Source organism: Bos javanicus, chromosome 3 (assembly GCF_032452875.1).
Source record: "Bos javanicus breed banteng chromosome 3, ARS-OSU_banteng_1.0, whole genome shotgun sequence".
Taxonomy (NCBI): domain Eukaryota; kingdom Metazoa; phylum Chordata; class Mammalia; order Artiodactyla; family Bovidae; genus Bos; species Bos javanicus.
Genome location: NC_083870.1, coordinates 14398741 through 14424517, shown reverse-complemented (window position 1 = coordinate 14424517; position 25777 = coordinate 14398741). Strand labels below are relative to the sequence as shown.

The 25777-nt window shown below is 49.3% G+C and overlaps 3 protein-coding genes across 8 annotated transcripts; 2 read left to right on the top strand and 1 right to left on the bottom strand.

The window, feature by feature from the left end:
- The first annotated feature begins 323 nt into the window (after positions 1 to 323).
- Positions 324 to 10559, top strand: TTC24 (tetratricopeptide repeat domain 24). Of its 4 annotated transcripts, none has more exons than XM_061403400.1 (11): positions 324 to 1155; positions 2966 to 3675; positions 3868 to 4071; positions 4669 to 4797; positions 4933 to 5045; positions 5388 to 5483; positions 8191 to 8288; positions 8425 to 8522; positions 9122 to 9218; positions 9385 to 9540; positions 9641 to 10559. In XM_061403400.1, the coding sequence occupies exons 2-11, from the start codon at positions 2970 to 2972 to the stop codon at positions 9720 to 9722; spliced, it is 1779 nt and encodes a 592-aa protein (XP_061259384.1). In that variant the 5' UTR covers positions 324 to 1155; positions 2966 to 2969; the 3' UTR covers positions 9723 to 10559. The 4 variants fall into 4 exon arrangements, with proteins under 4 accessions (XP_061259384.1, XP_061259375.1, XP_061259395.1 ...); XM_061403391.1 differs by having other exon boundaries at positions 5385 to 5483; XM_061403411.1 differs by lacking the exon at positions 4669 to 4797 and having other exon boundaries at positions 5385 to 5483.
- Positions 10560 to 14233: 3674 nt separating this feature from the next.
- On the top strand, positions 14234 to 20525 carry NAXE (NAD(P)HX epimerase). Of its 2 annotated transcripts, none has more exons than XM_061403460.1 (7): positions 14234 to 14468; positions 14603 to 14711; positions 14862 to 14972; positions 15051 to 15164; positions 15939 to 16086; positions 16424 to 16632; positions 20151 to 20525. In XM_061403460.1, the coding sequence occupies exons 1-6, from the start codon at positions 14287 to 14289 to the stop codon at positions 16624 to 16626; spliced, it is 867 nt and encodes a 288-aa protein (XP_061259444.1). In that variant the 5' UTR covers positions 14234 to 14286; the 3' UTR covers positions 16627 to 16632; positions 20151 to 20525. The 2 variants fall into 2 exon arrangements, with proteins under 2 accessions (XP_061259444.1, XP_061259433.1); XM_061403449.1 differs by lacking the exon at positions 20151 to 20525 and adding an exon at positions 16946 to 17178.
- LOC133239397 (G patch domain-containing protein 4) lies at positions 17052 to 25193 on the bottom strand. 2 transcript variants are annotated; one of them, XM_061403441.1, is made up of 9 exons: positions 25089 to 25193; positions 24015 to 24129; positions 21785 to 21921; positions 21259 to 21332; positions 21023 to 21115; positions 20842 to 20928; positions 19070 to 19161; positions 18790 to 18840; positions 17052 to 18266 (listed from the first exon to the last, which is right to left on the bottom strand). In XM_061403441.1, coding segments are annotated over exons 2-9 (1290 nt in total). In that variant the 5' UTR covers positions 24017 to 24129; positions 25089 to 25193; the 3' UTR covers positions 17052 to 17512. The 2 variants fall into 2 exon arrangements, with proteins under 2 accessions (XP_061259425.1, XP_061259415.1); XM_061403431.1 differs by having other exon boundaries at positions 24051 to 24129.
- Positions 25194 to 25777: the final 584 nt, after the last annotated feature.

The following is a 25777-nucleotide window of genomic DNA, read 5'->3' as shown; positions in this document are numbered from 1 at the left end:
AAACAAGAAAAATGATCCAGAAATGATCACTAGATTATTAAGAGGTCATTGGAACCTTGGTGAGATCAGTGTCAGTCCCTTCCCCCTTCCCAAATCATTTTTATTCCTTTAAGAGAGGCTGCTCAGTGAGCAACAGACTGAGCAGCATATTTGACTCTGGTTATGCTGTGGTAGCATCCTGAAGGCCCAGCCCATGGGCAGAAGCCGCAGGCAGCTAGGAGAGCCCACCTCAGGCATGGGCACTATCTGTGGCACACAGCACTAGGCTTGCACACAGCAGGCATTCAACCAAGTCTGCCTGGCAAATGCAGGTGAGCCCAACTACTTCCTTATAATTGTGTTTCTGGCCATGGCCTCTCTACTTAAAAGAGGCCTTTCTCCTAGATAAATGAGGACATTTGCTTTCTGATGCAGGCCACCCTTGGTGAGTTAGGGCAGGAGGTGCTGGTTTTCCTGGGTCCTGCTGTTCTCTCATTAAGCAGAACCTGGAGGTTGCAGATCAGTGGAGCTGGGAAAAGGAGTCCGGGGGCAGAGAGGCTCCTCTGATCTCCAGGCTTTTCCTGACCATCAACTTTTCACCCTCTTCCCAAATGTAAAACTACCACACAGAAGCACAGTGTATGAGTGTGTTCGTGTGTGTGTGAAAGGGTTCATTGCTGGGACAACCCACGCCTCATTAAAACTTGCAATCACGGTTAGTGGAAAGGACCTTAGGCTAGTTAGCCCAGAATCAGAAAACCTGGGCTCTAATCTCAGCCTCATGACTGCTTTGTGACCTCAGGCACACCTGCTCTTCTGAGGTCCCTTCCTCTGTGAAATGAGGGAATGTGATAGATGATCTTTGAAGCTATAACTAGCAACAAGCCCTTGCTGCTTTGATTCTTGCTTGAAGTGAAGGACTTGAAGCATGTGTCTGCAAGAGTGGGGAGAGGTGAGGCAGGAAGGGCAAAGAAATCCAGGTATTCTGTGCCCAAGCACCAGCAGAGTTCAGCACTAAGATAGGATATTTGAGCTGTCAATCAAAGAATTCCCTAGGCATTGAGGGCGGTACCTGGTTGTCTGGTAACCCCAGGGGCTCTGAGCTAAGAGCTGAGAGAGGTAATCCTAGCCAGAGGGACCATTCCAGAAAGTCAGCTACAGAGAAGATCAAAGAAGGTAAGGCGCCTGTGCCTGGGGCCCCAAGGTCTGGTGTGGGGGTAGCCAGGAATGCCCAGGAAGGAGGGCCTCAAAAAGACAGAATTTCTGGGTGCTCTTAGGAGCAGGGGTAGTTTCTTTAAAAAGAGAATGTATCACCTTTGCTTGCTTCTCCTAAAAAAAAAAAAAAAAAAGCAGCAGGGAAGAAGAAGAAAATGGGAGGGACTGAGAACTGAGCTCTTAGGCCTTTTCCACTCCTTTTCCCATCTCTTGGGAGAAGAATTCAGGAAAAAGGCTTTGCCGTTCTTGGGGAGAGATACTAACGAGAAACACATGCTGACGCGAGAAATATATTTGGGTTTAACAGTGCCCCGGAGACAACAGCAGGATGTTAGGCGACCAAAACTAGCAAGCAGACAGAAAGTCAAGGAGGTAGCGGGGAGAGAGGTTCCCCTTGAGATAGGGAGTAGGCAGTAAACGGAGACACAGAAGCCTTGCTCCTGAAAGTTGGCTCGTCGCCAATTACATGGCCTAGTCAGCTTTGTGCCCCTAGTGCCTTGTATGGCTCCTGGCATACAGCAGGAGTGCACTGAGCTTTTGTCGAACTGACTTGAACTCTACCTTGAGATTAGACAGCAGGAGTATGTAGATTATGAGTGGATGTCTTCGGATGCACCAAGTGAAGGAGATGGTGGAGCAGAGGCCCTGTATGTGCTCTGTTCGTTCATCCATTCATTTATTCATTCAGTATACCTTTTTTATTGTGGCAAAAATCTATATATAACATGAAATTCACCATTTTAAACCTTTTCTAAGCTTACAGTTCAGCAGCATTAAGTATACTCCCATTTTTGTGCAGCCTTCACCACCATCCATCTCCACAACTTTTTCGTCTCATTCGGGAAACATATTTTGAGAATCTACTGTTTTAGAACATTCAAGTTGCTCCAAATCTCTTAGGGGAAATGGTCAAGAAAGTCAACGACCCTAACCCGGTGTGAAAAATGCCATAAAAGACCTAAGGACAGATAAGCACTATGGGAGTACAGAAGAAGGACCCAGTTGGTTGAGGGGAGGGCCTTTCTGAAGGAAGCTGTTACTTGAAATTGTTGCAAGAAAGAGAGTGGTTCGAGAGAGGATGGTCACATCCCAGGTCCGAGTCCCTGGGGTGGATGCCAAGTATGTGTTCTTAGCCTCATGCAGGAACGAATTCAATGTTGAGCCATAGTAAAGAGAAAGAAGGTTTATTCAGGGAAGAAACACCCTCCATAGACAGAGTGTGTGGGGTTGTCAATTTTTACATAGGCTCTTGGTGGGTATTGTTAGTATTGAGGTGATTACACAGGCTAATGATTGGGAGGAGTATTCCAGTTGTTTTGGAAAAGGGGTGGGGATTTCAAGGAATTGGGCCACACCCACTTTTTGACATTTCGTGGTCATCCTTAGAACCATCATGGCACCCGGGGTGTGTTACATTGAGAGTATACTGAGGCTCAAGGTCAAGTGGAAGTTGAGTCCGCCATCTTGGACCCAGTTGGTTCTAATCAGTTTATGTTGTGTCCTCAGGCTAAGTCACTTTTTTAAAGACTGTGCCCTGCCCCTTCCTTGTCTTAAAATGAGTCTTGGAGGATGAGCAATTAGTCAGGACATTGGAGTGAGAGTTGATGTGGTGTCCAATGGGATAGGTGGAGCAAAGTGAGATGGCAGAGAGAAATCCTTGAAACCCTGAGGGTCACACCAGGGCAGAAGTAGAGCTGAATTGCTATAGAGGGACAGTGGTCCTTTGGAAGACCAAAGATAACATACTGACTCCTCTGCTCCCTATTGTCAGCACTATGTCTTCCCTCAACACTGAGGATACCCCCCAAGAACCCTCACTCTCGTCCTCAAGCTCCAAGAAGAAAAAGAAGAAAAGAAAGTGGCCTCAGCAAGAGGCCACCATCCAAGCCCTCACCAGGGCTGGCCACAGGGCCCTATTGGCTGGCTGGAACCATGAGGCCTTGACCAGCTTCCAGAGGGCCTTCCTCCTGGCTTCCAAGTCACCACAAACCAGAGACACCCCTGTTCTCCGGGCCTGTGCCTTCAACCTGGGGGCTGCCTACGTGGAGACTGGGGACCCAGCCAGAGGCCTTGAGCTGCTCCTACGTGCTCAACCTCAAGAGACGGCCCAGGGCGGGTGTCATGGCGACCAGTGTTTCAATGTGGCTTTGGCCTACCATGCCCTGGGTGACCTGCCTCAAGCTTTGGCCTGGTACCACAAGGCTCTGTGCCACTACCAGCCACTAGGTGACCAGGGACAAGCCCAGGCAAAAATGGGAGCCTGCTACCGAGCTCTGGGACAGCCTGGGCTAGCAGCCCACTGCCTGCAAGAAGCGAGCCGGGCCTATGCCCAAGCAGGGCAGCCCCAGGCTGCAGCCCTGACATTGGGGGCTGCAGCGGGGTGTATGCTGAAGAGCGGGCAGCATGGGGCGGGTGAAGTCATGCAGGTGCTGGAGGAAAGTCGGAGGCTTGCTGAGAGAAGCACTGAGCGGGGACTGCTGGGTGAGGCCTTGGGGCTGAGAAGGTGTGGGATCTGGGGGATTTCTGACCGGGTGATACTCTGAGACATGGGGTGGAAGCAGAGGCCTTTCTGAGGGCTGGGAGGGGCTGGGAGAACCCTGGGAGAGTGGGACAGAGGCTGCACCAGTACAGCTTCAGCAGCATCTGGCCAGTGACCTTGGCCATGCCCTCTAGGGCAACTCTATAACGATCTAGGCCTGGGCTACTCCCAGCTCCAGCTGTTCCCGCTAGCAGTAGAGGCCTTCCTGCAAGCCCTGCCCCTGTGCCGGGAGCCAGGAGAGGAGGCCACGGTGCTAAGGAACCTTGGGATGGTCCACAATGCCCTCGGCAACTATCAGGAAGCCCGGGAGCTCCACCAGAAGGCTGCCGACCTGCACGGTGGGTACCAGGGACTGGGGAGTGAGACTGAGACCGAGGGGCTAAGAGGGGGGTTCCAGCTGGGGCCCCAAGGCTGGAACTCTAGAGCTAATTGTGGTTATACTTTAGAACTAATTAGACTGGGAAGTCCAGAACCAGGGAAGAGAGAGTGGGGGTGGTATAGCCAGGCAGGACAGAGGGTTATGGGCCCAGAGGCTGAAGCCTGGGGTTGGGAAGGCAGCAATGGGCAGAGAGAAGAACCTAGCTGGAAGGGGAGGCCTGAAATGGAGCCCAGTGCTTTTTCTAAATGATTGTGTGACTTTCAGCACATTACTTTCACTTTCTGAGCTTCAGGTTGCACGTGTATAAAAATGAAGCTATTAATACCTGCCTTGCCTGCCTCCCTGGGTTTTTATGTGGCTCAGAGTAGCCTGGGGAGGCATTCAGACCAAAACTCAGGCTGGGTTTCAAGAGTTCAAGCCTTCATGGTGCCTCTAGAGGTGTGCCAGGGTTGCACACCAAGACTCCTGGCAACCCTCCCTTCCTCGTTGGGGGGCAGGGTTCTGATGCCCCAGCAGGCCAAGTCCTCTCTTAGGATGGGGTGGGCTCTGTCCCCAGGCTCTGTGGGGCAGCGGAGGGAGCAGGGCTGGAGCTTTGGCAGCCTGGCATTTGCAGTGAGCCAGCTGGGAGACCACAAGGCCGCCAGAGACAACTACCTACATGCTCTGCAGGCTGCCCGGGACACTGGTGAGGGGAGCGGCTTGCAGGCGGCTTGGGGTGGGGCAAAGCCTGAGGATCCTTGGGGCTGGTGGGAGGACCTCTAGAGGGGAAGGTTGGTGGGGTTGGGAGCCAGGGGAGGACTTCTCAGACTGTCTTCCCCAGGGGACGTGAAGGGGCAGTGGCAGGCCTGTGAGGGTCTGGGGGCTGCTGCAGCCAGACTGGGACAGCATGACCAGGCTCTGAAGTACTATAAGGAAGCGCTGGCCCGGAGTCCGGTGAGACCCTCCATCCCAGAATCGAACTGTTTCCCAATAGCCCTCCAGTTGCTCTCCTGACATGCTTTCTCCAGCTAATATTCCTGTCTCTCCCCACCATCCATTCACCCACCAAATGTGCACTGGGCACACAGTGTGCTGGGTCCTGGGACACTATTGTGAGGAAGAACCCACCTCTGTCCATGGTTCTGGGTAGGCGGTGGCAGGATGCTGGCAAAGGCATGGGGATGGGCTAGAGAAGAGAAGAGACAAAGGCCCCTCCCCTCCTCCTCTTCTATTTCCTCCCCGGTCCTGAAGCCCAGGCTTTTCCCACTACCCCATTATCCACTCTCTCCCCAGAAGGAGTCAGATTCTGTGCGAGAGCGGCTGGTGGCCAAGCTGACAGATGCCATAAGGACCCACTTGGCCCGGGGTGGACTGCTTCCGACTCACACCCTGGTGAGATGACACCTGAGACAAGCAGTAGTGGGTGGAGGGGAGGTTACCCGGAGAAAGGGGTGGTGATAAGTGGAGCTGATGTCAAGGATGCTGCACTTGACTGCTCATCTGTGTTCATCTGCCCCAGGGCCTATGTGTGGGGCACATACCACTTTCCAGAGGCCACCTGGGGGTGGGGAGGTGGGTGGGGGATTGTGGCACGTCCCCAACACCAGGGCTGTGCTAGGGCTTTGGCTGATTGGTAACTAGCCCAGTGGGTGAAGGCCAAAGGCCCCATTGAAGATGGGGCTTCCCAGGTGGCTCAGTGGTAAGCAATCCACCTACCAATGCAGGAGCCCCATGAGACACAGGTTCCATCCCTGGGTTTGGAAGATCCCTTGGAGGAGAAAATAGCAACCCATTCAGTATTCTTGCTGGGATAATCCCATGGACAGAAGGAGCCTGGTGGGCTACAGTCCATCGAATCCCAAAGAGTCAGACATGACTGAGCACACTTGTATGCACGCACACCATCAAAGGTAACTGAGCCAGACCTGCAGGACGTGGTTTTTTCTCTAGCTGCAGTTCCCCAAAGAGCCACAGGATGGGAGCAGTGCTCCAAGGATGTGCTCTCTCTCCTCTCATTCTCTAGGGGACAGTTCTCTGTGGGTCTCTACCCGTGCGCCTCCTTCTCTGAACTCCTCCTCCCTCCCTGTCTACCTCCCATCCTCTCTCAACAGGTCAATGTCTCTTCAACTGCCTCTTCCCTCACACTTTGAGATTTCTCAGGCAACCTACTTACCCAAGGAATTGAAATTATGGTTGAATATTTGTTATATTTATTTGCTGGGTTTTATGTCTCCACCACACGATTGCACTCATCTCACATGCCAGCAAAGTAATGCTCAAAATTCTCCAAGCCAGGCTTCAGCAGTGTATGAACTTCTAGATGTTCAAGCTGGATTTAGAAAAGGCAGAGGAACCAGAGATCAAATTGCCAACATCCACTGGATCATCAAAAAAGCAAGAGAGTTCCAGAAAAACATCCACTTTTGCTTTATTGATTACGCCAAAGCCTTTGACTGTGTCGATCACAACAAACTGTGGAAAATTCTTCAAGAGATGGGAATACCAGACCACCTTACTTGCCTTCTGAGAAATCTGTATGCAGATCAAGAAGCAACAGTTAGAACCGGACATGGAACAACAGACTGGTTCCAAATTGGGAAAGGATTACGTCAAGGCTGTATATTGTCACTCTGCTTATTTGACTTCTGTGCAGAATACATCATGCGAAATGCCAGGCTGGATGAAGCACAAGCTGGAATCAAGATTGCTGGGATAAATATCAATAACCTCAGATACACAGATGATACCACCCTTATGGCAGAAAGTGAAGAGGAACTAAAGAGCCTTTTGATGAAAGTGAAAGAGAAGAGTGAAAAAACTGACTTAAAACTCAACATTCAAAAAACTAAGATCATCTGGTCCCATCACTCCATGGCAAATAGATGGAGAAACAATGGAAACAGTGAGAGACTTTATTTTCTTGGGCTCCAAAATCACTGCAGATGGTGACTGCAGCCATGAAATTAAAAGATGCTTGCTCCTTGGAAGAAAAATTATGACCAACCTAGACAGCATTTTAAAGAACAGAGATGTTACTTTGCTGACAAAGGTCTGTCTAGCCAAAGCTATGGTTTTTCCAGTAGTTATGTATGGATGTGAGAGTTGGACTATAAAGAAAGCTGAGCGCTGAAGAATTGATGCTTTTGAACTGTGGTGTTGGAGAAGAAAGACTCTTGAGAGTCCCTTGGACTGCAAGGAGATCCAACCAGTCAATCCTAAAGGAAATCAGTCCTGAATAGTCATTGGAAGGATTGATGCTAAAGCTGAAGCTCCAATACTTGGCCACCTGATGAGAAGAACTGACTCATTGGAAAATACCCTGATGCTGGGAAAGATTGAAGGAAGGAGGAGAAGGGGACGACAGAGGATGAGATGGTTGGATGGCATCACGGACTTGATGGACATGAGTTTGAGTAAGCTCCAGGAGTTGGTGATGGACAGGGAAGCCTGGTGTGCTGCAGTCCATGGGGTCTCAAAGAGTCAGATACGACTTAGTGACTGAACTGAACTGATGTCCTCTCTTGGGAAGATCCCCTAGAGAAGGAAATGGCTACCCACTCCAGTATTCTTGCCTGGAGAATTCCATGGACAAAGGAACCTAGTGGGCTACAGTCCATGGGATTGCAAAGAGTTGGACACAACTGAGTGATTAACACTTGCACTTTTTCATCCATGTCCTCTCTTATTTGAAAGACTAGGATATCATATTTATAGTTTGCAGGTAAAATTATCTTGGTATAAGCAGTTGACTGGATTAGGCATCAGAAAACCTGGGTTCTATCCGAAGTTGGCCACCAGCTTTCTATGACTTTGTCCCTGGAGGCCCCAGGAAGGATGAGGTGGTCATCAAGCTCTGGCTGGGTCTGATAGTCCATGAGCTTGAGTTCTAACTTGAGAGTTACTCCTGGGGACCTTAACAGAACAAAGGGCCTTGCCCTGTAGTTTCATCCTTAGACACAAGGCACAGCCCAGCTGTCTCTAGCACTTCTCTGTCTCTCTGGGGCCATTGTGTGTGGAAGGAACGTACATTCACACCACAACCACAGCTGGGATAGCCATTTTTCTCAAACTGATCCCATTTACCCCTCTTTATTCCTAGACCTCAGCTCCAGAGAGATCCCTGGCTCCAGGTGGAGGCGGCCTGGTGGAAGGGACCCCAGCCAGGGTAGGCAGGGGCACACCAGGAGTGCAGCATAGGTAAGCAGGGCGGAAGCAGAGCTTCAGGGATGGATGTGGTCTCAGGGGTGTGTTGGGAGGTGTCACAGCCTGGCACAGTGGGTAGGAAGGGAGCTGGCCAGAGTACCACTCTGCCCCCTGTTTCCTGCCTCTACAGATCTTCTGGTGGGTGGGAAGATGAGTTAGAGGAAGACCACGAGGGGAAAGAGGAAGAATCCGCGAATGTTCCCACATCTCGGGCACCAAGGCTGGAGGGTGAGTCTAAGGAAGCTGCTTCTAGCATCGCCGCCCCCCAAATGCGAGTGCTCTTACTTCCTTTACCCCACCCTCCCACTCGTCGTATTCCCAAGGCCAGAACCAGCCCTCCCCGCTTTCTGCTCCTCTCTCAAGGCCCTGGACCATTTTGCCTAAACCCTTTCCTGAATCTGCCTCTTCCCACCTGCTCCTGAGGCTTTTCTAACATCTAGAACTCTGTATCTTGGAGCACCAAGGTTTCCACACCTACCACATGCCAGGCACTGGATGCTTTTCTCACCTTGGCTTACTAGGCTCTTCCCCCAAAGGCTTTGCACTCTGAGGACAGAGTTCCTTGCTTCTTGGTGACTTGAATTCACTGATGTCTTCTTTTCAGTGTGTTTTCTTCCAGGCACCAGGCACACTGGTGAATCATTCCCATCCAGTCAGTCCAAGTTTGCTAAGCACCTGCCCTATACAGGGGGATCCTCTGCATACAGTGACCAAAACATCCCCTGACACCCACCCTCCTGGTTCTTCTCCCAAAGATGTCTCTTTCCCCCCATGATGGTTCTTGGGGCAGCGAGGCCCGTGATGAATGTGTTTGTCTCTCCATCCAGACCCAAGACCCAAGGCTCATCTCTCATTTGGAGGCCAAGGCCCCCTCAGAATGGAGAACCCTGGCCTTCTGGTACCCAACGTGCCCCGTGGCAATAGGTAGGTACCTGGGAGGAGGGATGAAGCCTGGAGAATGGATAAAAGAAGTAGGAGAGGATGTGAATTTGGATGACTTTAATGGAACATGATCACTTAAAGTTGGGGGAAGAGGTGGTCTGTTGCTTGGGGACATGGTGCTTTGAGCCTCTCTGACTTTGCCCTTTAGCAGTCTGCATAACCTTCACTCAGCTCTGAAGGTCCAGAGTGTCCCCCGCCTCCTGCATGGCCTGAGTGTAGGCCTCGGTGAAAGGGAGAATCCTGCTGAATGGGGGAACGCATGGCTTCAGCATACTCCCCACTGCCCTGGAGCCCACCAGCAGAGGTAGGGCCAGAAAGGGTTACAGAAGTTGGAGCCAGAGCAAGCTCCCTTCTCTTCTCTCCCTAGTCACTCTCACTGGCAAGCCCCTCTCTGCCTCCTTCAGGTCATTCAAACAGCCCAGGGAACCCCCTGGCAGGAACCCTCAGAGGAGATCCATGGAGTCTGGCTTCTGCATAATCATGTGACCATCCCCGGCTAGCCACAGCATGGCCTCTGCAGTACCCTCCCAACATGCACACTTCAGGGACTTCTAGGGCTGAACCCCTTCCCCGTCATTTCTGGTGAGCACTGCATGCGCATGGAATGCAATGTCTGCAAGTAGGCCCCCGAGCAGGCTGCACGAGGGCTTGCCAGTCTTAGCACCAAGGCGTTCTGGGTGCTTCTCATTGGGATTTTTGGATTCAATAGGGAAAAGAAAAAAGGAAAACGGATGGTACATTTCTCCCCTGTCTTTCTGGCATCAAACCTCACAATCTGGCCTTGCCAGTTCTTAAAAGCATGACATCTTGTTTAAGACACTTTAGGGTCACTGACTCCATTTTCTCATATGGGAAATGTGTATCTCATGCTACAGAAGATACACCTTAACAGAGCTTTTGATGTACTCCTCTTCCTCCACAAAATAAAAGCAGATGCTGGCTGCGGGGCCCCTCGGGCCTCTAGCAGCTTTACTGCTGCTGCTGCAACAACAGTATTTTGTAACATTGCTAACTTGGCACATGCCACACCCTGTTGTAAGTGCTTCACAAGTGTCTTCTCCTTTAATCCTCACAGCAGATGAATCCCCTTTCACATGTGAGGAAAAGTAGGCACAAAGGTTAAGTGGTCTACCTGCCAGGTCACACAACTAGTAAGTGAAGCTGAGATTCATACCTAGGCAGTGAGTACCTTGTAGGATGCTGTGCAGTTCAACTCCCCCAGTTAAGCCATTGCTTACCAACAGTTGTTCGTGTTTGATACCAAATGTGTTTATTCCAATTGTATGTGTTATCGTTGTTCGTAATTAAACTGATGAACTAAGAGTGTGGAAACAAGCTGTTTCTATGACAACTAAGTTGAATCTTTAGAAGACACAATTCAGGTGAGTGACTTTAAAAACTGCTGTTGAATTAGATATGAGTGGAGAGACTATTACAAATTGGGGGAAATCATAAAAATCTAGGTGAATTTTGCACTCAGATTGCTTTAAATATACCATCAATTTTTTGTTCCACCTTAAGGAAGCAAACTTCAAACTGTCAGGTGATATGTAAGTGGTGAAGTTTATGCAAGAAAGAAGATGGATAACTACAATCTTTGTTCTTATCCTCAAAGGCAAGACCCTGGTCACACTTTGACAGATGGCAAATGAACGTTTGTTGAAATAAAATAATCTAGTCCCAGTCGTGTCAGATAAGAGGCATTCTACTGCACTGTGAATTACTTCACAGTGAGATTTTAAGGATTCATTAAAATACTTGTAGATAGAGGACCTACTAGGTTTCAGGCACAAAACCAGGTTTTGTTAATCTTCCTTATCTCAATGGAGCTTATTATCTTGTCAGGCATTGGAGATGTCTTGACTGAGATCTAGATTACATGACTGTAACAAAGCCAATCAAACTGCCTTTAAATGAAGAAAGAAGAAAGGAGAATGATTTTGAGGGACAAGTAGCAGCATCTGCCACACTGTCAGGATCAAGCATCACTGGCTCTACCATTTTATAGCTATATTACCTTAGGGAAATTACTTTACTTCCCTCTGCTACTCAACTTCTCATCTATAACATAAGGACAAAAATACATCATAGGATAGACAGGATCAAATTACATAATATAGGCAGAGCATCTGGAACTTAGCAAATACTCAATCCTCAGGCCCCCTTTCTTTAAAAATTTTTCATTTATTTTTTTACTGTGCTGGGTCTTCATTGCTGCACAGGCTTTTCTCTAGTTGCAGTGAGCAGGGGCTACGCTCTAGTTGTGGTACTCAGGCTTCTTATGGCAATGGATTCTCCTTTGTCTAGGCACATGGGCTTCGGTAGTTGCAGCCCCTGGGCTCTAGAGCACAGGCTCAGTAGTCGTGGCACACGGACTTAGTTGCTCCTCTGCACGTGGAATCTTCCCAGACCAGGGATTGAACCTGGGTCTCCCACACTGGAGATAGATTCTTTACCACTGAGCACCAGGGAAGCCCGACATGCCCTTCTTAAATTGATTCTGAAAGCATTTTCTAGAGTACACTCCAAAATGTGAAAGGCAGCAAGGTGGAGTAGGTTGGGCACTGCCTTCCTGAAGATAGCCTTCATTGGTTGTTTCATAAATTCTAAGTGTGTATGGTGGGATATATTTTGTGTTATTATTTTATAGTTACATCTCATCTGAATGAAGTCAGCAGTTGATAACTGCTGACTTCAGATATATAGCTTCAGATATATAGCTCTGCATTTGGAGAGGCATTTAAGCATAGAATAATGCTTAAGACTTCAGACTTTAGGTCAAGCTGCTTGGGTCCTATCTCCACTGACAGCTATCAGTGTATCATTGGACATATCATTCAACATCTTTGAGCCTCAGTTTCCTAATCCGCCTTCAGTGCAGGAGACCCAGGCTTAATTCCTGGGTCAGGAAGATGCCCTGGGGAGGGGAATGGCATCTATTCCAATATTCTTGCCTGGAGAATTCCATGGACAGAGGAACCTGGCCGGCTACAGTCCATGGGGTTGCAAAGAATCGGACACTACTGAGTGACTAACACTCTCAGTTCCTCGTCTGTAAAATAGGGATAATAACAGTTGTTGTAAGGATAAAATGAGAAGACTCACGTCAGCACTGGGTACATATACTCAAAATGTTATCTATGTCAAAGACACATTCTTCACATTGTGTTTTGGAAATGAATCTTCAGAATTGACCAATTTTCTCAAGTAGGCCTGTAGGGAGTCTTGTTCAGTCACTAAGTCATGACTAATATATAAAAGTGAAGCTACTTATATACTGGTGAAGCTATAAAACAAAATTAGTGAAGTCTTAGATAAGATTATGCAATTATAATGTAAACTCTATTTCAATTAAGATGAATAAACTAAAAAACAAGAATGAGTAAACCACAAACATAGTCTAACCAAAGCAATTTTCCACCACAATCACAGTCTGATACATTCAATTTTCCACATCAGACATGTAAAATAAACATAGATGAAGGCAAGGTACAACCCATAGACGATCATAAGCCTCTTATAATAAAAAAAAGGAGACTATCAGAGGAATGGGCTTCCCAGATGGCTCAGTGGATAACTAAATAATCTGCTTGTGATGCAGGAGACACAGGAGACACTGGTTCGATCCCTGGGTTGGGAAGATCCCCTGGAGAAGGAAAATGGCCTCCCATTCCAGTATTCTTGCCTGAAAAATCCCATTGACAGAGGAGCCTGGTGGGCTACAATCCATGGGGTTGCAGAGTCAGACACGACTGAGCACAGCACTCACTACACAGCATCAGAGGAATACTTAAAAGTAAGAGGGGTTCTGGCTTCTCTTGAGGCTCAGTGGTAAAGAATCTGCCTGCCAATGCAGAAGACATGGGTTCGATCCCTGGTCCAGAAAGATCCCACATGCCGCAGAGTAACTCAGCCCACGTGCCGAAACTACTGAGCCTGTGCTCTAGAGCTGGGGAACCGCAACTACTGAGCCCAGGAATCGCAAACCACTGAAGCCTGAGTGCCCTAAAGCCCGGACTCTGAAACGAGAGAAGCAACCGCAATGAAAAGTCCAACTAGAGTAGCTCCCCCCCAGCCCCCCGCTGTGAATAAGGAAAAACCCTTATTCAGACTCAGCAATGAAGACTCAGCATAGCCGAAATAAATAATTTTTTCTTTTAAAGTAGGAGGGATTTTTGCTTTTCTCAGTAAACTAGCCAGGAATGGAATTCATGTTACAGAAAAAGAATAAACTAGCATAAAAACACCCCCCTCGATCCTGTTGTTGTTTAGTCGCTAAGTCGTGTCTGACTCTGTGACCCCATGGACTGTGGCCTGCCAGGCTCCTCTGTCCGTGGGATTCAAGAATACTGGAGTAGGTTGCCATTTCCTTCTCCAGGAGATCTTCCCCATCCAGGGATCCAATTCGCCTCTCTTACTTCTCCTGCATTGGCAGGCGGGTTCTTTACCTAGGAAGCCAGGTAAGCAGAGATAGGCGAGGCTAATTGAGTGGGGAGAGGGGTCCCAAGTTATATGAAACGCTTAGTAGTGTTAATAAGAACATTCACTTATTGAGCCCTATGTGCCTGACGCTGTCTACGGCTTTGCATGGAATACAGCCCCATATGTACTCGTATCCCATTTTATAGACAGGCAACAAATCTGGAGAGCCAAGTTCACTCAGTAAGTGGTAGGGCAGGAACCCGGGTTAACTGCTGTGCTGTACAGCTTAGCAGTAACAGAACTGCTACACAAAAACATGAAGAAATGACGAATTATTACCGACGGGCGCTTGAGAGCAAAGCACTTCGGGTCATTTGTGAGGCAATATGAAAATGCTTCGGCGATGGGCAGGGACCCAGACCGTAAGACCGGACGCCCTGACGGAGGCGGGGCCGGGGTGGGAAGGCACCCGGGCGTTGGCGCACACGGTAACACGAGGAGAAGCGGCGGAGTTGCCAGTCCTAGGACCACTTCCGGCAAGGGTGAGTGCGGGCCCGGCCCCTCGGGGGCAGGGCTAAGTGCTGCGCATGCGCCGGGCGGGTCGGAGGGCTCCCTCCTGGCTAGCTGGATGTCCGGTTTGCGGGCGCTTCTGGGGCTCGGGCTGCTGGTTGCAGGCTCGCGCCTGTCACGCGTCAGAGTCCAGGCCGGCTCCTGTCGCGCAGGAGCCACCTGGTGGGTACCGCAGCGAGTGATCTCGGGTGGCCGCCGGGACTCAGAAGTCATGGCGAGTTCAGCAGTGAAGTACCTGAGGTAGGCGAGGTTCTGAGCGGGCAAGCGGGGCGTAGGACTTGGGTGGAACCCAAGGGGGCGGGACCTGGGGCGGCAGCGCCGCCCGCGCGAGGGAGCACCTGAGGGGTGGGGACTCAGGCCGTGGGTTTCCTCAGCCAGGAGGAGGCCCAAGCCGTGGACCAGGAGCTGTTTAATGAGTACCAGTTCAGCGTGGACCAACTTATGGAGCTGGCCGGTCTGAGCTGTGCCACAGCCATTGCCAAGGTCAGTGGCACAACTCTCGACCTTTGGGGCAAGCCATTGTACAAGCTCCCCTGGCCTAGGCACAACGAAGTGAGGGGAGGGACGGCCAGGCCAAGCCTGGTCTGTCACTGCCCAGAGTCCCCTCTGAATCCCCTTTGACTCTGCCTTCAGGCATATCCCCCCACGTCCTTGTCCAGGAGCCCCCCTACCGTCCTGGTCATCTGTGGCCCTGGGAATAACGGAGGAGATGGCCTGGTCTGTGCTCGACACCTCAAACTCTTTGTGAGTACGCAGGGAAGGGCTGTGGGGGAGAGGTTTCCAAGACCTGGGCTTGACTTAACCCCCTTCCTTTCCTCATAGGGCTACCAGCCAACCATCTATTACCCTAAAAGGCCTAACAAGCCACTTTTCACTGCACTGGTGACGCAGTGCCAGAAAATGGACATCCCCTTCCTTGGTGAAATGCCCCCAGAGGTAGGTGGCTCCTGTTCACTGCCCTCCTCAGTACTGCTGCCTGCATCCTGCTCTTCCCTCACCTTTCCAGGCTGAGCTCACTTAGGACTCTTCCTCTCTAGATTAACTCTTAGAGGGCAGGGAGAGTGCCTGACACAGGTGCTTAAAGTATGCTACCTGAATGGAATTGGTGTCATAGGGTGTGCTCCATTTATGAGTTGCCGGGGGAAATAAATAAAGCTTTATTTCCCCTTAATCTCCCCTGGTCACTCTTTCCACACTGTAGCCAATTCCTCTTCCCCTAGCATGTGGTAAATACATTATGTGCCCCTCTTGGGAACTGAAGTGACTACCTTATCCTTATCCTAAACCCTTTCTTCAGATGATGGATTTAGGAGTGGGTAACTTGAGAACGTTTTAAAGTTCCTTAGCACGTTTTACAGATGAAGAGACTGAGGTGCAAAGGAAGGTTAAGTGATTTGTCCAAAGTCACACATCAGTTCACAGCAGAGCCAAGGCCAGAGCCTGTCCCTCCTGACTCCAGGTCTCAGGCTGTCCTACACTGTAGCCTCTCCAGTGGTTGGCAGACACTCAGAGCGGAAAATGTGACTGGACTCAGCTTGGCCTCAATCAGTGACTTGCACTGAACTCCAGGCCTCAGAATGCCATTAGAATGAGATTAAAAATTCTCCCTGTGCCTATGGCCTTTGGGTACAGAGGACAGCCCTTTTCTGTTAAGGGTTCTTTATGAAGCTGCTAGCTGTGACATCTTCTCCTTCTCCTGCTCTACCACAGCCGATGCTGATTGATGAACTGTATGAGCTGGTGGTGGATGCCATCTTTGGCTTCAGCTTCACGGGTGAGGTTCGGGAGCCATTCCGCAGCATCCTGAGTGTCCTGAATGGACTCACTGTGCCCATTGCAAGCATCGACATTCCATCAGGTGCTGGGTTCAAGGAGGTTGGGGGGATCAGGGCCCTGCCCTGTCTTGAGGTAGGTAGGTACCTAGGAGTTCTTGTTTCTGATTCAAGGTTTCTGATTTCAGAGTCTAGAGGTGCAGAACAGAGCCAAAGTATGGCTGAGGAACAAAGAGTTTAGGAATGCCCTTTATATGTTGACTGTGAGACCAGAGCCCAGGAGTATGTGCAGCTCCAAGGACATGATTTCCTCATGGGGTGACCCAGGGGGCTTCCCACTCCTTTAAGATTAGACCAGAGCAAGGTGTGGAAGGGGACTGGACATCTTGGTCCCTTCTGCTCTGACTACCACCACCTTTTCAGGATGGGACGTGGAGAAGGGAAGCTCTGGAGGGATCCAGCCAGACTTGCTCATCTCCCTGACAGCACCCAAAAAGTCTGCAACCCAGTTTACTGGTCGTTACCACTACCTGGGGGGTCGCTTCGTGCCACCTGCTCTGGAAAAGAAGTACCAGCTGAACCTACCACCCTACCCTGACACGGAATGTGTCTATCGTCTGCAGTGAGAGAAGGTGGGGGGCATTCTTTTCAATAAAGACTTAGTGCCTCTCTCCCAGAACTGTGGAGTCCTAGGAGCTCTTCTGACAATAACGGTTAAGAGATGGCACAGCCAGAGAGCAACTCTGGAGAGATGGTGCACTCTCTCTGGGAGAACAATATGCATGAGAGGTTTCTATGGCATTTGGGGGCAATGACAGTTGACTTTAAGATGCTGAAAAAGGCTCCCAGCTGAGGTATGCGTCCTTTACACGCACAGAGTTCTTATTAGGGATGCAGACAGGGAGCTGAGTGAGGTTCTGTGAACTCTCTCTTTTCACTTAACAGCATAGCAAGACTACCAGACTTAGAAGGAATTTCTTCAGAGGCCTCTAAGGAAACTAGTTTGTATTCAAGACCTTCCCGGGCTGAGAATGGAGATGACAGTCACAACTTATCTACAGGCTAGAAGACCAAGCTGATGTTTATTCAATTTGGTATAGTTAGAAACTGGCAATCTATGGGCTGAATTTACATGTTTTTCTTAGCCTTCAAAATAAAAAGTCAGTATATTTTCCATAGATCTACATTTTCAGCTTCTTTTAGCCAAGATGTCTCTTCAGATGTCTGCATTCCCATTGCCAATCAGCTCCCCGTATCCTGGTCCCTTAGCTGCCTGGCCCCTGCAGGTGCCTGAATGCACCATCTCTGGGTTAGATGCTGTAAGGGGGACTTGCCTCTCCCTTGACTCAGACACGGCACTACCACTCTCCTCTCAGCAGACTGCTGTTCTGCAGCTGATTCCTCCTCAGGAGGGACTCCTCGCTGAGAGGGTGCCTAAGACTGCGTCAGCTCAGGCCCCTGAGGCCTCAGCTCCTGGAGGGGCATCAGTTGGGCCCCGCCGTGGCCTGGCCTTCAGTCTCTCTTCTTCTGTTTCTTCTTTTTTGCTTTCTGCGCAGTGTTGACTCCAGGTCCATCCAAGACTTCCTCCTCCTGATACTGCCATCTTTTCTTCTTGCTTCTCCCCCTTTTCTGATCACTGCACGATCTGCTTTCTGCTTCTCTGGTCCCACTATCTACGAGAGCCTCTTCAACTTCTTCATCCTCTGTGTTCAAGTCTTCTTCCTCATGCTGCCGCCTCTTCTTGCTTCTGCCACATGGGTGAGTGTATACTCTCCTCTCTGCTTCCTCTGTTCCAACTCCACTGACAGCCACCTTGCCTCCCTCATTATCTAAGACCGCCAGCTCCGCCTTCTCCTCTTCATGGTGCTGCCCCCTCCTCTTCTTTTTCCTGAAGGACCGGTCGACGTGCTCTCTGTTTTTCAATTCCCCAAGCCCACCTGTTCTTATGGTCTCTTCCTCATTTTCTGTGGCTGTGCCCTCTCTCTCATCTGTGACTCCTTCTTCTTGATGCCGTCTTTTCTTCTTCTTGCTTTTTCTGATGCTCTCGTCAGTGTGTTCTGAGTACTTTTCTGCACTCCTTTCAGTTGTTGTAGGCTCTTCCTCCTCTTTCTGCTTCCTTTTCTTTTTCTTTTTTTTGGGGGACTTGCTCTCAGACTGCAGTTGAGGGACCCCAGGGTCCTGGCCTTTGAGCCGAGCCAGGAAGGCCTGCTCCTGGGCCTCTAAGCGAGCAAGCTTAGCTTTCATTGTGATCCCAAGACGGGCAGCCCTGAAATAGGTGGGGCCCAAGTCAGAGGGGGAGAAGGCAATGGCAACCCACTCCAGTACTCTTGCCTGGAAAATCCCATGGACGGAGGGGCCTGGTGGGCTGCAGTCCATGGGGTTGCTAGGAGTCGGACACGACTGAGCAACTTCACTTTATTTTTTCACTTTCATGCATTGGAGAAGGAGATGGCAACCCACTCCAGCGTTCTTGCCTGGAGAATCCCAGGGACAGGGGAGCCTGGTGGGCTGCCATCTATGGGGTCACACAGAGTCGGACACGACTGAGGCAACTTAGCAGCAGCAGTAGCAGCAGCAAGTCAGAGGGAGGCTATCAGGGAAAAGAGGCCTAATCTTTCCCTAATCAGGCAAAGTTGGTAAGGAGGAGCTACCTATCTTCAGGCAGCTTCAGAAATGGGCAAAGAGTAGGAATCATTTCCTCTGGGGTGAAGAGTGGCACAGGCCACCCTCAATGGTGGGCTTGTGATGGGGAGAACAGAAGGGAGCCCAAGAAGCCAACCACTACTTACTTGTGTGCTGTTCGTCCCTTGCAGGCCTGGAGCAGCATCTCATCAGTCAGACTGTTGGAGAGGGGTGGGAATCAGGAATTACAAGTGGTGGAAAGGCTTGACCTCTCCTTCCCTCTAAAACATTCACCAGTGAGTTACTATTTAGAACCTGGAAGTGCCAAAGATTAGTACAACAGTTCCACCCACCAAGAAGACCACAGTCAAGCATTATACTGATCCTTTCTTCTGAGATTTGAAGGCATCTCCTCCCATATGCCCCAGCACTAGAAAGAAGTCTCACACATTTGGAGGCTTGGGCTCCTGGCTGTCGTCATCACTGCAGCTTTCCCAGTCCTTGTCTGGCTTCTCCCCACTTGAAGTCAGTGTGGCCGTCTAGAAGGAGGAATTGTGGGGATGGACAAGGCCCACTCAACACCACCGTCATCCCACTTCCCTCTGGAAACCACTCCCAACCACCATCTCAAGTAGCCAGAGGCACAAATCTGTCAGCCCCCGACGTCATTCCTTACAGACCTCCAGAGAGGTGTGCCAACCTGCATATGTCAACTTGGGCAGGAAGTGGGCTGCAGTTGGGAATGGGTGGGGCAGGCGCAGTCCTGGCTCCCTGGCCCACAGCCAGCTAGCTAGTGGGCAAAACAAGGAGAAGGGAGGGACAAGTGCTTGGGTCATCAGGTCTTCACAGTGGGACAAGTGCCCCCTGGCGGTCATCTCATGGTTCTAGCAACAGACAATAAAGATGGTTCTTTTCACAACCTGTGCGCCCCCTGACCCTGCCCCAATACCTATGCACAGTTCTTTATTTAACCAGGTTAAGAACCTACTATGGATTAAAAGGCTAGGGATACAGAGTGGAATAAGAATGAAATGGGTGCAGCCAACATAGATCCTACGTGGTTAACAGGGAAGGAGATGTGGCAGAACGTAGGCAACTATGAAGAAAATACTGGCGGACTACAGTCCGTAGTGTCCCCAAAGAGTCAGACGTGACTTAGTGACTGAACAACAATTATCTCTGCCAGAGGAGGGGTACCTGACTCAGGCTTCAGGGTTTGGGGAATAGTTCCTACAACTAACTTGGCTTTGAAAGACAAGGAAAAGGTCAGCAGGTAAAGGAAGCAGAATGTCCCAGACAGAGGGAGCATATGCAAAAATTTGAAGGTGAAAAAACATGGTACCTGAAAAAGATTCAGAATCAATCTGGCTAAAGCGTAGATAGAGGTCCTGAGAAGTGGCAAGAAACAGGCTAGGGAAGAAGGTGAGGACAAGGCCTGAAGGGCCATCCGAGTCAGCCTGACACCTGTAGACTGTGTCATCCTAGGTCAAGGAGGAGCCAGTGACACAGTGAAACTTGTGTTCTACAGAGAACACTCTGGATGCTTTGTGGAGGATGAACTGATTGGCATGGGGATTGAGACTACAGTGAGGAGCCTAGCTAGTTACGAGGCTGTGAAAGAAATCATGCAGGAGATGATGGTCTGAACTGGGGCTGAAGATGGCCACAGGATGAATGGGAGAGATCTGCTGGATAACATGCAGAGCCCTTAAGCAGGTAATGGAAGATGGTTAAATGTCAGCTCCCTTCCATTGGCACGCCAGAAAAGGGAAGTCTGAACACCTGGGTTCTAGTCCTTGGCTAGAACAGGTTTTTATTGTTACTAGCCACCTGTGGGCTCTTCAGTGAGCCACCTGCCCCCTTCTGGCCACATCTGCAAAATAAAAGACAATGGGTCCAATAATCTCTCAGGTCTCCTCTGGCTTCTAAGTCCTTTGAAATAGATGTCCCCGCCCTGCTCTCCTCTGGCAGCTCCTGACTGTCCCCCACCTCCCACTCCCTGTTGCAGCCCCCTCAGCAGATGGCAGGGATCCATGCAGCCTGAAGATTTCAATTCTTGCTGAGGATCTGGGCAGTCTGGGTCAGCAACAGCGAGGTTAGTCACAGGACCCCACTTAGGACAGTCCTGAGAACAGGTAGGGCATGCAAGGCAATTGTTCAGACCCCAAGAGACCAGGGAAGGGAAAAGGGTGAGCCCTCTCACCCCCAGCCTCTAATACCTTCACAAACTTCTGATACAGCAAGTTGGGCTTGGCATGATCCTGGCGGGTGGTCTCCTTAGATAGGCGTCTTATCTGTACTCCGTCCTGGGGGAAGTATGTGTGAGTGGATGCCACGTCACCCTCACCCCCACATGTCCCAGGCCCTCATGTTTTACATGCCTACTATTAGAGCTTATACCTGCCGAGTTTCCACCACCAAGTTGGCTGCAGTCTTGTTGAACAGATCATTCCACCAGTGATTTGTGAACTCCTTGGCAGGGTCGTGTCCCACCTGCCAGAGAAATGTGAACTCAGGGCTTGTCATTCCCCTCCCTCATCCTATTTTCTTTTTTTTTCTTTTTTTTTTTCCTCATCCTATTTTCAAGGCCCCCATCTCCCATCCCCACTGACCTCCCGCAGTCTGTCCAGTCTTACCCCATAAGTGTCCTGCTTCAGCGTCACCCTGAGGGCCTGGGTGATACCATTCTCCTTCCGGCCCAGGCCTTTGCCTGCAGAAGACAGCGAATGACCTGGCTTATTCCACTGCCTGCCCTAAGCCCTCACAAAGCAACCCTGGCACATGCCACTCCTTGTCATTCCACACACCTAGCATTGGGCGTGCCCTGTCCCTCTCAGAAACCCTCCCAGTTCACTCTTTCTAGTACCTCTCCAGACGGTCTGCATGTCTTTGAGCCCAAACTCTCTTTTCCCATAATTCTCTCAGGACAGAGGTCATCTCTTTCCCATTCCCAGTTCTCTCAGCCACTTCCTTCTCACTAGCCACAGTCATATTTCTTCCCTTTTCTGGAAATGTCAGCAATTTTCTTCTGCAAATTTTCTCTTTAACTTTTCCTCTTCCATTGAACAGACTACATAGAGGTTAATCCAGGATAATGCCTCTCCCCTGGGCACAGGGTAGTGAGGGAGTTGGGGGATGTGGAAGGGGCCCCACGGGAATCACCTTGAGTCCATCCATGCTTTAGCAACTGCTCCTCAGCAAACTTCATCCCCCGACTCTTGACCTCGGGGGTGATACTCATGGTGAGAAAAGTCACTATCTTCAGGCTCTCACTGGAGAAGAAGCAGTCACTGTCATCCCTTTAAGAGCAGAGGAGAAAGTGCTCAAATCATGTACCAAATCCGTCCTGACTGCTCTTAGAAGAATTCTTTCCTGGAGCTGAAGCAGAGACCAAGCTGGGAGGCCTGGTCCTTAGGGAGCTCCCTGACCACTGAGAGGTCAACATGCTGAAAGTCAAGGAGGACCAATATTAACGATAATACCTAAATTTATGGAGAGCGCACCACACGCTTTGCTAAGCTTTGCACGGATCATTTCATGTAATCGTCCCAGTCCAGGAAGATTTCCTAAACTTTGCATTCAGGAAAGTATTACTACCCTTTTGTACAAATGAGGAAACTAAAGCCTAAAGAGGTTAGGTGACTTGCTCAAGGTCACACAGCTGATGCACGTAGAATTCAAACTCAGGCAGCTGGTCTGCAGAATTCCCACTCTTTACCGCTACCTGACAACATCTCCCATGATTTATTACCATGTTAAAAACAAAGCAAAACAATGAGATGTTTGTTAACCTGAGTGATGTCTGTCTGTGCTCAGCTGTGTGATTCTTTGTGACCCTTTGGTCTGTAGCCCGCCAGGTTCCTCTGTCCATGGGGTTCTCCCAGCAAGACTACTGGAGTGGGTTGCCATCTCCTCCTCCAGTTATAAGACAGCAGTGCTTAATAGAGCCTGTATCCTATACCTGTGCCCAGCATTTACACTGTCCTCTTACTTGGTGTGGGGGCTTCACCACCACGGTCTTTCCATCTTGTTGGAGCACCCTTTTTGAAACTGTCCAGCTTGGAAAGGTGCTCTTGTATTTAACAGGAGGATTACACATACTATTATACTGTCTCATTTAACCCTGACAGTTCTGTAAGACAGATATTATCCTTATTTTATAGAGGAGAAAAATAAAGTCTCGGTTTCTTGCCTGGCTTCTTATACAGCTGGTAAGAGATGCAGCTAGAAATATGAGCCCAGGATGCATGACTGTATAGTAGCCCTGCTTCTATTACATTCCCAGCTACAGTCATCCCTTAGTTATCAGCGGGGGACTTGTTTTAGGACCTGCCATTGATAACCAAAACCCAAATTCTATACTCAGCCTTCCACATGCCAGGATTCAACTAACCACAATGGTACTACTGTAGTATTTATTGAAAAAAATCCACATTTAAGTGGACCCATGCAGTTCAAACTCATGCTGTTCAAGGACCCACTGTAGCTGCATTTCTTTATAGTCATTCAGGTGTTCCTCCTTTTTGGACTCCGCAATGCCATTATCCAATGCCATCATTGGAGGGACCGATGTTGAAGCTGAACCCACCTGATGCAGAGAGCTGACTCATTTGAAAAGACCCTGATGCTGGGAAAGATTGAGGGCTAGAGGAGAAGGGGAGGACAGAGGATGAGATGGTTGGATGGCATCACCGACACAATGGACATGGGTTTGGGTGGACGCCGGGAGTTGGTGCCTAGAGTGCTTCAGTTCATGGGGTCACAAAGAGTCAGACACGACTGAGCGACTGAACTGAACTGAACTTATATATCAAAATCTGCCTTGAAATGGTTAAGATGGCGTATTACACAGACATTCAAAACTAAGACAATCACTGCTGCTTTGAGTTACTAAAGTTAACTTTTGTATTAAGATCACTTATTAGAGGCATTGCAGAACCATTTTAAAAGTTGATTAATGGCAAAACTGGGGCTTCCCTGATGGCTCAGTGGTAAAGAATCAGATTGCCAATACAAGAGACGCAGGTTTGCTCCCTTGTCTGGGAAGATCCCTTGGAGAAGGAAATGGCAACCCACTCCAGTATTCTTGCCTAGAAAATCCCATGGACAGAGGAACCTGTTGGGTTACAGTCCATGGGGTTGCAGAGAGTCAGACACAACTTAGCAACTGAACAACAACAACGGCACTACTGGAGTAATCCTCTAGCGTCCCCAAGTGAGGACTTTGAAAGCTAAAATTTTCATTTGTGTTTAAGAAGGTTTACTAAGTACGCTAGTAAAAAAATCAGACACATCGTTAAGTTACCTACCCCTCCTAAACATTACATATTAAGCTTAAGAATGATGACTAGTCTGGTTAGATATGAAAAGTAGCAAATTTAGGGTGACTCACATTTCTGTTCACACTTCTACTTTGAAGGATGATTACCTGAAAACATAACTTTCACCCTGAGAGTCCCAACAGAGAAGCATTGAGTGAAGAAATTGCCCTATCCTGCTTCTTGATACTGCAAGAGAAATAAAATTCAAACACTGAGGGCTTTAAGGACATTTCAAAACTCTGCCTCTTCTCATAAGTTATTTCTGATCTATTATAACAAAAACAACTAACATGCATTTACTCAGTGCCAGCATGTTGCTGTTTCACGCATATTATCTCATTTAATCCTTCCAACAACCCCACAGGGAGGTGTTTTGGGTTTTTGTTTTGGCTGCCCCAGGTTCCTTGCAGGATCTTAGTTCCCCAACCACAGACTGAACTCTAGCCCTCTGCAGTGAAGGTGCAGAGTCCCAGCCACTGGACCACCAGCGAATTCGAAGGTGTTTTTACTGTAACTTACAACTGAAGAAATGGCACTGAGAAGTTTAGCTACCTGCACAAATCAAATAGCTGGTTAAGTAGCGGATCTAGGATCTCAGGCACTCCAGAACTGGTGTTCTCAATCACTACACACAGGTTCATAGCCATTTACGCTTTAAACTCTAAGACTTACCACAGCCTATGCCTTGTTGCATTAATTCGAAATTATATTATATACCACAGCCTATGCTTAGTCTTATTCTGCAATCCCTGATGCACTTAATGCAGCTCCTGAATGCGTTCAGTCCTTAATTGTTGAACTGAATGACACAGGTAGGAATTTCCTTAACCGACCTAGAACAGGTAACTGTGGACAGAAGCTAGATCTCAGGCTGTGCTCCGCAGTCTTTGCGAAGGCTGGGAGCACATTTTCAGGAACTGTCTTCTTTCCAGTCAACGTGAGTTTTCTGGAGAAGGGGCCCTGGGCTACCATTCTTACAGAGGTTCTTAAGAGCTGGCTCCTTTCCCTAGGGTTCCTTCCTGTGGAGGTTAAAACTCCAGCCCTCCGACCGCAGCTTCACTTGAGTAGAACTATTCCCTTTCTGTCACATTTGCCCCTGAGCCCGGGCTATGACAGTCACCATTCGGGGGACTGTAGCCCCTTACCGTCATTGCGAGGTCCTCTCCGCAGAAACATGTGACAAACGTGACTTGTGCGCAGCCATCTTCCCGGAAGTGCTGTTTCGACCCTTCTAGGCTGTGGAAACCATAGAGATGCACGCTGGAACTGAGTCTCTGTGGTTCCCAGAGAAACTATTTCGGAGAGGCCGGCTAGCCATATGGTTGCCATAGAAACTCCGCCCCAGAGCGAGCCCATTTCTGGAGATTCGAGTGGTATTCTACTTATTGCCTCCCAGCAGGCCCTGAGCAGCTAAGGGACTTAAGTCCTACCTGGCTTTGTTGGGGTTCGGAGAATAGCTTTGGGTCCGACATTGACTAGTCCCAGGCACAAATACGAGAAAGGAAAAATTTAGGTGAAAGCATTGAGAGTGGCCTGAGAGGTTCGTGGAGGCAGAGAAGGAGGTAGTACCTCTGAGGTGATTAATAATTCAGGGGATGAATACTCAGCCTACGGGGACAGTTTTTTGTGTGTGTGTGTTTTTTTTTTTAATAAAATCCTAGAGGTAAGAGGTTTCAATAGGTTCATCAAACACATTTTGATTCACCACTGTGTGCCAGGACCTGTTCTTTGGTACTGGTGATACAAAAATGCCTAAGAGACGAGTCCTGACTTCGAGGAGCACTTTGTCTAGCCCAAGCAAAGTTGGAAGCTCGAGTGGGACTGGAGAGGCAAA